This window comes from Podarcis erhardii (genome assembly GCF_964252035.2).
Source record: "Podarcis erhardii genome assembly, chromosome: 2".
Taxonomy (NCBI): Eukaryota; Metazoa; Chordata; class Lepidosauria; order Squamata; family Lacertidae; genus Podarcis; species Podarcis erhardii.
In genome coordinates, this window is record NC_138498.1 from 82114634 (window position 1) to 82125111 (window position 10478).

The 10478-nt window shown below is 43.7% G+C and overlaps 1 protein-coding gene and 1 long non-coding RNA gene across 2 annotated transcripts in view; one reads left to right on the forward strand and one right to left on the reverse strand.

Moving 5' to 3' along the window:
- TKT (transketolase) overlaps positions 1-9334 on the reverse strand; it is a 34846-nt gene extending 25512 nt beyond the window's left edge. The window contains exon 1 of the mRNA XM_081848870.1: positions 9125-9334. Coding sequence (XP_081704996.1) covers positions 9125-9231 — 107 coding nt within the window. The 5' untranslated portion in view covers positions 9232-9334. The remainder of the gene's footprint in view (positions 1-9124) is intronic.
- Positions 4391-7771, forward strand: LOC309334550. Its single transcript, XR_014153161.1, has 2 exons — positions 4391-6063; positions 6100-7771. It is a non-coding gene; the product is annotated as an uncharacterized lncRNA (long non-coding RNA).
- Positions 9335-10478: the final 1144 nt, after the last annotated feature.

Here is a 10478-nt window from a genome sequence, read left to right on the forward strand (position 1 = left end):
TATGGACTGCAGAATTAGATTAAAACTGTTTGTAAATTTATGGCTGAAATCTGTGACCCAGGATCACGCTCAATTTTAAACATTACTAGTCTAAAAGCGTCAGTAGCTTGTAATGATCCAGTGGAATGAATTGTCAGTTGTACCAGCTGACATGCTATAGGGCAACTATAATAGTTAACAGCCAGAAATCCTGTTCATAGAGTAACGGTCTACTAGCTTGGCTGTCACAAGGCATTTTCCCTTTGACTACATTTTCCATGCATGTTAGCATTTTTAAATCATAAATCCAAACACATGATACAACAGTTGTATGACATCCACAGGACTTGAGGCTATATAATGTACGAATTATCAAGCTGCCAATTAAATATTGCTTCCTAATCCAAACTCCTTTGGGAACAGCACTCTCGTTAACAATTTCTTAAAACACATGCAAATGCTTTTTTTTAAAAAAAAAAAAAACAGGAGTAAAGGTTAGTGCTCATCCCTTGTTAAGTACTTGCACGCTAGGAATTAAAATAATTAGATTTAAGTCACGACTCAAAAACATGTATTAGTAAATATTTACACATGGCTGTTAATCAGTAAACCTTACATGCTTGCATAAAAGGCTTTCATTCCTTAAATCTTATAAATGTTATACTTAACCATCTCTCTAAAGAACTGCTGCTCTGAGGGTAAAGTTTTTAAATAAACCTATTGGTGAACATGTAGAAGAAGAAAAATTAAACAGGGAATGAAAACAAACATTTAAAAAAATTACAGCAACCAATTAAAAACATTTTACCACAACAATTCTCAATTCCAACAAAGAATCTTGACACACCTTAAATGCCAGCTAATTTATTACAGCATATGTGCTGTTTTGCTGCAGACGACTAACACAGCTACCCCTCTGGGGTATAGATACAGATATAATATAGGTACAGATATAAATATATAGATATAGAAATATAGATATGTAGATATATTTGTGGTAGGGGACTTCAATAATTATTAGCATTTTTAAAATATTTTAAAGCAGGTTTAAAATTATATTAATAAAATATAAAAACTGAAAATTGAGCTACCTATCCACTGGAGGGGGAGATGTTAAATGTGCTTAGGATTGCAACCTTGGTTACCAGGAAGCAAGTCCGATTAAATTTGGCAAGATGGACAACACAGTTCTTGCCACGTCTACTCAAAAGTAAGTCTTACTGAATTCAACAGGGCTTACTTACAGGTATGTGGGAGTATGACAGCAGCTTTAGGATTAGATTGCAAAATACCGATATTGCATATACACTAAGCAATAGTGTTCTGCAAGTACCACTAATTTTCATAAGACTTCTGCAAAAGACTTCAAGCAGATTTCAAAATGAACTAAGGTGTTGCAGAAGACGTAGTAGAACACATCCTCTACCTTTCAGCTTCCATCAGTAACTGGAATTCAGTTTACAAGCCGAGCTACGCTCCAATATCTGAAATTCAACACATTCCATGTAAAAAAAAAATTCCTGTTGAAACTAGAGATTTTCAGCTATTGGCCAATGTGCGAAATAACTTGTTCCCTATACATTTGCAAACAGCATTCCCAACACAGACAACACGTTTTGGAAAAGGAATGCAAACACAGTGGATTCTATGGAAATACATTCATACGTAACTTCCTTCTTGCAATTTCTTAAAAAATAAAATATTCCTCCGAAACTACAATAACCATTTGTTCTTTCCCCCTTTGGAAAAAAAAATCAAACCTCTCTTCTTTCAATCGTCAAATTCTATTAGTTCTGGTCAAACTGCTTGGATTAACACAAAACAAACAGAGCTGCAATACAAAAGATGCCTACTCAGCATGGACAGTTGATTAAGCAAAAACGCACCAAGTGCCAGCGGGTGGGGTGGAATTATGCAAAGGCAAATATGACCAAAAGGAGTAGAAAGGCGTAACAACGTGAAAGCATAAAACAACCAATTTCGGCTTTTACCAAGAAGAGACATTTGGAAACATGCACCACAATCTTGATGGAGGTTGTGAACCCATGTTAAGAAAGTCACTTATTCCAGATGTTGGCAAAGGAGGCAGTAGTCAAGAGACTACCTTGACTTGCTGCACTGAAAAGGACCTGCAAAAACCAAAGTGATTGCTCAGGTTGAGCATGCAGGGCCAGCTGGGTAGGACAGCCAGCAGCCTACAGCCACCAATCACCAGGTCTGTGAACTCAGGGCTTGTGCTAAAGGCAGGGCTGCTTCAGGAAGTTGCTATCACTATGCAACATGGCACAGATGCCATCTAGCTCTATTTCTCCTTGTCATCTGAATCCTTGACCAGTGCCCAGATGCATGGGAGGTATCTAATGAAACCAGTGTGGCAACATAAGAAACTTACAGATGAGCTGAGATGTAAGAAGGGAATGAATAAGAAATGGAAGAAATGGGAAATCCCAAAGGAAGAGTATACATGAGTTACCAGCAGTTGAAGGAAAAGGTCAGTTGGGCCAAATCTTAGACTTGCAAGAGAGGTTAAAAATAATAAAAAGGTCAGGAGTCAACAGCAAAAAAAGCTAATGCTATTCTAGGCTGCGTCAGCAGAAGTACAGTGTTCCAATCAAGGAAAGTAATAAAAAGGTAAAGGTAAAGGTACCCCTGCCCTTAAAGGAAAGTAATAGTCATACTCTATTCTATTTTGGTCAGACCACACCTGGACTCTTGTGTCCAGTTCTGGGCACCACACTTTAAGAAGGATGTTGACAAGCTGGAACATGTGCAGAGGAAGGCAACCAAGATGATCAAGGGTTTGGAAACCAAGTCTTATGAGGAACAGATTAAGGAGCTGGGTATGTTTAACCTGGAGAAGAGGAGACTGAGAGGAGATATGATAGCCATCTTCAAATATCTAAAGAGCTGTCACACGGAAGATGGAGCAAGCTTGTTTTCTCCTGCTCTGAAGGATAGGATTTGAACCAATGAATTGAAGTTACAAAAAACAAAGAAAGAGAGACTCAGGAAGAACTTTGACAGTAAGAGCTGTTTGACAGTGGAATGGTTTCCCTTGGGAGGTTGTGGGCTCTCCTTCGTTGGAGGTTTTTAAGCAAAGGTTGGGTGGCCATCTGTCATGTATATATAGTTGGGATTCCTGCATTGCAGGGGGTTGGACTAGAAGACCCTTGGGATCACTTCCAACTCTATAATTCTATGAGGACCAGTAAGTAGATACTGAATCCAGACAAGAGGGAGGTCCTGTAGATTAGTAGATTGCTTTCTCTGGAATTAGGTAGACAGCCTGTTCTGGGTGCAGTCACAGTCCCCTTGAAAAGGCAGTTACATAGTCTGAGCATGCACTCATTCATCATTGCCACTCAAGGAAGATAAGTGTCTTCATGGACAAAGGCTGCCTCCTTCTTCTAGCTCTGGATTGTTTGTCACCATCACCATCACCTACTTCTACCTCCCACAACTGGCATGTTACCCGCCCCCTGGTGGTCATGAGACCCTTTTAAGACTACTAGATGGCTCAGTCTGGACACAATAGGGAAAGAGGACTAAAAGACTACCCAAGCGTCCTCAGGCACTTTTCTGTTAGTGCAAACAAAGAAGTGGGTAGGGCATATCAACTGGAGACTTGCAGAGCCCCATAACATGATTCATCATAGGCCTGTTCATGCATTTACTTCTGGCCATTTTCTGCTCCCAAGGAGTGGCAAGAACAGATATCCATCTATTCATTCTACATCTATTCATTCTAGTATCAGGCCCCAGGGATAACAAAGGAGGAATTAGATCTTGCCGAACTCAGTACTGAGTCTCTGCTCCCTGCTATTTACTAAAGAGACTGTTCAAATAAATATTGATCCTGTATTTGAATGTACTGTACAATCGCATTGTTCCCATCTCGTAATTTCCCAGTCACTAGGCTTTGCATCCCCACAGTCTCCTTCAGACAGAACTCCAACTGACCTCAAAAAATAAAACAGGAACCACCTTGATGTTGTAAAATGGTAAATATAGCTATTGCAACACCACACCGAGAATAAGAAAGACAACTTCCTTCTAAGGGTTCTGCTTTATGGTTAGGTACTTTCTTCCCCTGCCCCCAGAACCTGCTTCGTTTTTTCCCCACTCATTCCATATCCTTCCTCAGAAATAGTTTTGCCTTAACAAATTACTTTATTACAAGAGATGTAGCAATTTGTGACAGAGTCACATTTTAATGCGCATAAAAATTAGCATAGGCTTTGAAAGTACAGAAGAGCTGTGACCAAGGCTGAGGAATGCTATTTGCCCTCAACTAGAGGCACACTCAAAGTCTGGTGAATCCAAACTGCCTCTCTATCCATTTACAAGCTCTTCAGTTGATTGCTAAAGAATGCATTATACATACACACACACATATTCATATTCCTATTTGGGAAGTCTAAAGCTGAATTAAAAAGAAACAGAAATTGCAGCATGAGGCTGCATTGCCTGCTCTGGAGAGCCATGGCATTGACAGAATCAATTTGCTGATCTGGATCCAGATTTGTTGCTTGAAGCTCAGCTGGAAATGGTGGCTAGTTATAAATGGTTTTTGCGTGCCCAGGCAAAGTCCCCACCCTACCCCTCTGGGAACCAGACCTCAGGATCAAGCAGGAGACACAACAACATCTTTAGGGATTAAAATGGCCACAACTTTATTGAATTTCACATGTAGGAAACCTTGTCATAGGCACTGGGCGTGTATCCCTCTCAGCCCCCCTGCAAGTCACGGCAAGTCACAGTCGAACGGGAATATGGGGCCACTGCAAAATGTGTGTTTACACAACTGGCTCTCTCCCATGTCGCTGGGGGGAGTTCTATGGCCCACTTGTTGTGCCCTTGTGGACAGAGATTCCCCTCAAGACCCCTCTAATGGGGTACCCTGGTGTCACTGCCGCAGAAGGGGTAAGTCACCCCTTTACCCCTCTTTCAGCTGTTAAGACTAAAGGATTCTGCCCAATGCCTAAAATCGCCAAAGTTGTGACAATTGCTATGGGGTAGGCAAAACCTGTAGAGCAGGGGAAATTCTTTCCCAGCTGTGAGAAAACAGCAGCCATTGTACAACCATATCAACGCCAGAGAACCTAGAAAGGAGAAAGGTTAGCCTGTAAGAAAAAACAAAATTAGAGGTCAGCTCTGGCCCCTTTTTATGCTTCTGGAGCGGACCAGACTGAAGCCTGCTCCAACTCAGTCTGCTGCTCTTGCCCCACCCCCAGGCCGCCACGAATAGGCCGGAATTTGAATCTGGGTTTGGTGGGAACCCATCAGGCACTGCAGCAGCCAGGAGGGTGGAGCAACCACCCGTGGAACAGCATGGCTTCAGGAGGATGGTGAAGCTGCGCACCGAGTTGCTAACACCACCCACAACCAATATAAAGTCATTTTGAGCTCCATCTGGGAGAATAAGGTTTTTGCGACCTTCTACATGACTTGGTGAACTTTAGGATCAAGCAGAACACGCTCCTTTCAAGGCAAATCAGCACAATGATTAGAACTAATAACAGTTTTAACATACACATGCATTTAAATTATTGCTGTTGTTACTTCTCTTACAAAGGGACTCGTTATAAGGCTGTTCACTGTTTGTTCCGAACTCCTCTAACACTGTGAGCTGCCCTGAACACAGCTACAGAGGAAGCATCTAGTAAGAGTTAGGCTATGAAGAAGAACTATCCTGCGAGCAGAATAGAGCACCCATGAAGATGCTACAACTGAAGTCACATGTGCACTTTCATTTTCTCCAGCTTTTCTGCCTCCATGGTGCACCAAGGCATCAGCCATACCTATGGTGTGTCAGTTCAGACAATCATGGAATTACAGCTTGTACAGTACAAGCAAAGTCACTTCATATCATGTTCCTGGTTGTAATTTTCAGTTCCATTACAAATCATGGTTTCTCAGGTCTGATGTAACATTGAACCAACATTAAGGTTGAACTATGGTGCGATGGTTTGAATTAATTCAAAATGGGTCCATCACTTTTCTTTTGTTGCAACTTTGTTGCCCAACACAAGGTGGAAGGGTTTACATATATATATATATATATATATATATATATATATGTATGTATGTATGTATATGTATATGTATAATGATTCCTAGTCCTTCAGATGGACCTCAGAACAGAATGTGTGGTTGTCAGAATTTAGCATTCCATTTAAATGAGATTCAGTGCCTCCAACGATGGCATTTTCATGCACCTTACAAAATTCAGTGAGATCACTACAGACAAAAGGAATTTAAAATGTGGGCAGATGTTTCAACCTTACAGAAAACTTTTGCTTCTAAAAATTAAATTTTAAAATGTGACAATGTGAACCTTAAATAATATAGCACACACAAGCAACAGAGAGAGAAAAATTAAATCCTCAGCTGAAACAAAGTAAATATATTGTAAAGAGATTTTAGAAAATCAGTGTTTGTCAATGAAACATTAAATAAACCTGTTTGATGTGGGGAAATAGTTTGATTTTCACATCAAATGACAATGGATTTTTCCCATCACAGAGTACAAGCAAAACTAGACTAACTCTGGAATCTGCAGACAGAGCCTAAAATAACCTCTATTCTAAAGCCTGAATAAACTGCCCATATGAGACTTCAGGCATTTGAAAAATAATCCCACTTTGGCGAACTTGAAATTTTGCCGATAATTAGTTACGACTGTTGGGTACAAAAGAAATAACTTGGCCGAAAGCATAAATTGTTTTTCTTCCAACTGTGTGTCAAGAGAGCATTCCTGAGTTCCCTTTCTGTCATATCATACGCATGAAGAACCTTATATCCCAATTCATCTGTGTCAAAAATACACTGTCAATATTATACTCTCATGCTTTCTGGACGCTCTGATTTTAGCTGCTCACTTTAGCTGCACATGATTAAAGCAGACAGCATTATGGTAGAAGGGCTGATTCTGCACACTATCCACACTGAGCCAAACATTTGGACACACACACACACTACATGCATAAACAAACTGTATGAGTATAATCAGAAAAGCCCCTATACAGTATTTAAGAGCAATTAACTCTGTTCTCTTTCTAAAAAATAAGCTTTTGAACCAATCTATATGATTTTAAAAGGGTTGTTATGCAATGAGCCCTTTATCAAAACATAGAAAGCACAAAAATATTTCATCAACACAAACATCCAGTGTTCAATGTTTTATCATTCTTATTCATTTTTCACAGCCACAGGTGAGGTAATAATTTTCACACCCAAGTGTATTTGCAGATAACTGCTGCATATATAGTTCTGATCTGTATCTTCCAGGGACAATTATTACATCCAGAACAATCCTAACATTGGTCTATTCAAAAGTTGCCCCATTGAATTTAATGGGACTTACTCCCAGATAAATGTGTATAGGGCTGCAGGCACCAGCTGAAAATGGGTTTGTTCAGCTCCTTGGAGCTTACACAAATCCCAAATTCAATCCAGCTACAGATGCAGCAAATAAGCTATCTAATTCTATTTGCACCTTCACTATATCTGCAACCTTCTAAAGTGATTTGTAATGGCTACATCTTCTATCCAAAGAAAATCCTCCATTAAATTGTATGGCTGTTGAAAGCTTTAGGTTGCCAAACCAGGTTTGCTTATTACATGAGTTGTGAAACATAACTGACACCTAAAAATTGCTTTAAACCTGCATTTCGAAACCTAATGGAAGCTCTGAACCCATTTTGCAACTCAAAATTCAAGGTTTCCCAGTAAGAACAAAGATCTTCAGCTCTATGTTTTATTTATCATTATTGCTTTTTAAGAAAGGGGGGGGGGACAAGTGGTATGCAAATAGGTATAATGTTTAAGATATCGCTAGCCCATTTGGGCAAAGCTGTGAAATCAATTATTGCTCCAAGAGAAACACCCTACTGAACTCAAATACAGTGTTTAGGTAACAGTGTACGCACATTGTGGCTTGATGACCAATGGATAACTCAATGGATTTCAACAGTCAGATCTCTGCAGAAATCCCCTGAACTGCACACACACACGCAACAGTAAGAGGCAAGATTTGGACCAGATTTCATCCAGAGGCACAGAAGTCCACACAAACAGGGGGTAGTGTCAAGGCTGTTCGACACATTAGTAGCCTTGTTCTAGAATCATTTGTAGCAGGACCAGGGAAGGAAAGCACAACTATCTTCTTGGGCTACACAGTACTAAAGAGACACTTAAGTAGGGGCTACCTTTTGCTAGCTAGGATTATTAAGAGTGAAGGGACAAGACGAGAACTTATCCATCTTATGGGGTGAAATGCCAATAATGGTATGATCTGCTTAAGGAGATAGCAAGTGCATTTTCCTACCTTCAGGCAGTTGGATAATGCTTTGATATGTTGTGGGTGGGAGCAAAAAATAGATGTTAAGAGAGTTGACCCCACCTTGCTCAGAAAATGGTAAGGGTCTGTTCTTAGGAGGATAGCCAGTACCCAAGTAAGATCTACCCTGGGATAAAGGTGGCATGGGACATTTACAGAAGGCACCAATAGAGCAACTTTCTGCCCCCACCCCACACTGTGGGTGGGAAACGTGGGGCAAGATCAAAGGCGGGCGGGCAGTGCTGAATATGGCAGGCAGACTGCCGCCATCCCTCCGTGAGTTCATTTCAGCCAACGCTCAGCTCTGGAGAAACAGGTCTGCACTCCGGAAGCGGCGTGTATTACAGGGGAAAGGCATGCAAACGGCGCTCGAAACAAAACAAATTCCTTCCAGTAGCACCTTAAAGACCAACTAAGTCAGTAGTTGGTCTTTAAGGTGCTACTGGAAGGAATTTGTTTTGTTTTGACTATGGCAGACCAACACGGCTACCTATCTGTAACTGAAACGGTGCTCGGTTCAACCTTAGCATCTCCACTGTAGGGCTGGGAGAACCTCTCTGCCTGGAAACCCCGAGTGCGACTGCCAGTCCGAGTCGCGCACCACTAAGCTAGGACCAAAGGTCTGAGGGTGTGAGGCAGTTTTCCTTCGTCGTGCTAGGCTGCCTTGATCCCTCATCTGCGAGATCCGGGGCCTTCCAAGAGAGAAGGCGTGACTGGCCGGCAGGCGTGTGAGCCCCGGCACTTCTGCCTGAGTCGAGCCCAGCTCCCTCCCTCCCTCCCTCCCTCCCTCTCCCCTTGGCTCACCCGGAGCCAGCCGCGGTGGTGGCCTTGATGGAGTTGATGCGCAGCCGATTGGCCGTGTCCTTCAGGGCCTGCAGCGTCTGCTGGTCGGGCTTGTGATAATCCTCCATGGCGAAGCAGGAACGTGGCCGGCGGCGGGCTCGGGTTGCAGGCGGCGGCAGGAGCTGGAGCTGGAGCGTGTGGCGCTGGACAGGCCCGGGCTCGGCGACTGAGGCAGGAGAGGCGGAGCTGCTCGGCCGGGCGAGGAGGGGCCAGGCGTCGGGGCCACCTCTGCCAGTGGCGCGCGGGCGGAGTCCTGCCTGCCTGCCCGGGCGAAAAGCCCCCGCCTCCCCAGCAGCGCACTGCCTGCGGACTGAGCTCTCCCGCCCGGCTGCGAAGGCCAGCCGCTCCCCTCCCGAGGAAGAGAGGCGCGGCTGAGGCGCAGAAAACAGCCGCGTCCTCTTCCCTCTCGCTCCGCGCGTAACGGGAGCAGGGCGCGGCTCAGCGCCATTTGCGCAGCGGCGAAGGGAAGGGGAAAAGCCCAGGGTGCAACTCAGCCCGCGTAGGGCGCAGGGCTTCCTTTCCCTCCCTTCCCTCCAGGTGCTGTTGGACTCCGGCTCCCATCACCCTCAGCCAGCACGGCCAATGGTGAGGGATGCTGGGAATTGGAGTCGAAGAACACCTGGCGGCCCCGCAGGTTTCCCCCAGCCCCGCCTTGTAATGGCATTCTGTGCTTGCGGTGTTGCTTGGCTTTAAAGCGGAGCAAACTAGTCGGTTTTGGGGGAGGGGAACGCTCAAAAATTGAGAGACACTCTCTGCTATTTTTCTTGAAAAAGAGGCGCTGGAAGTCACCAGGAACGCCTCCCAAGTTCTCTTAGAATGGCAATGAGGTCCACTTTTCCGAGTGAAAAAGGCGCTGGGAAGAATGTTCTGCACCTCCTCCATTGAAGACTTTAGGTGTAAAATGAACCATATTTCTTAAATACATTAGCCTCCACTGTGCCTCAGTTTTCCCAATGGAAACACTGGGCGAGCGCCTGGAACCCCCTGGAATCCTGCTTGGGGGTTCCAAAGTTGGGAGAAGTCGCTGAGAATGCCCTCTCTTGTGTCCCTACCAAGCGTGCCTGTGAGGGTGGCAGGACTGAGAAAAGGGCCTCCTCTGAAGATCTCAGAACATAGAAGGAATATAGTCTTTCAGATAGCTTGGAGCCACAGAGCATTATAACTAGCACTTTTGACTTATGCCCCGAAACAGTCCAGTGGAGCTGTTAATGCTCCCTATAACCAGACCCAGTCAACAATCTGGCTGCAGGTCTTTGGACCAGTTGACGTTTCTGAGCACTTTTCAAAGGCAGCCCCATGTAGAGCATGTTATAGT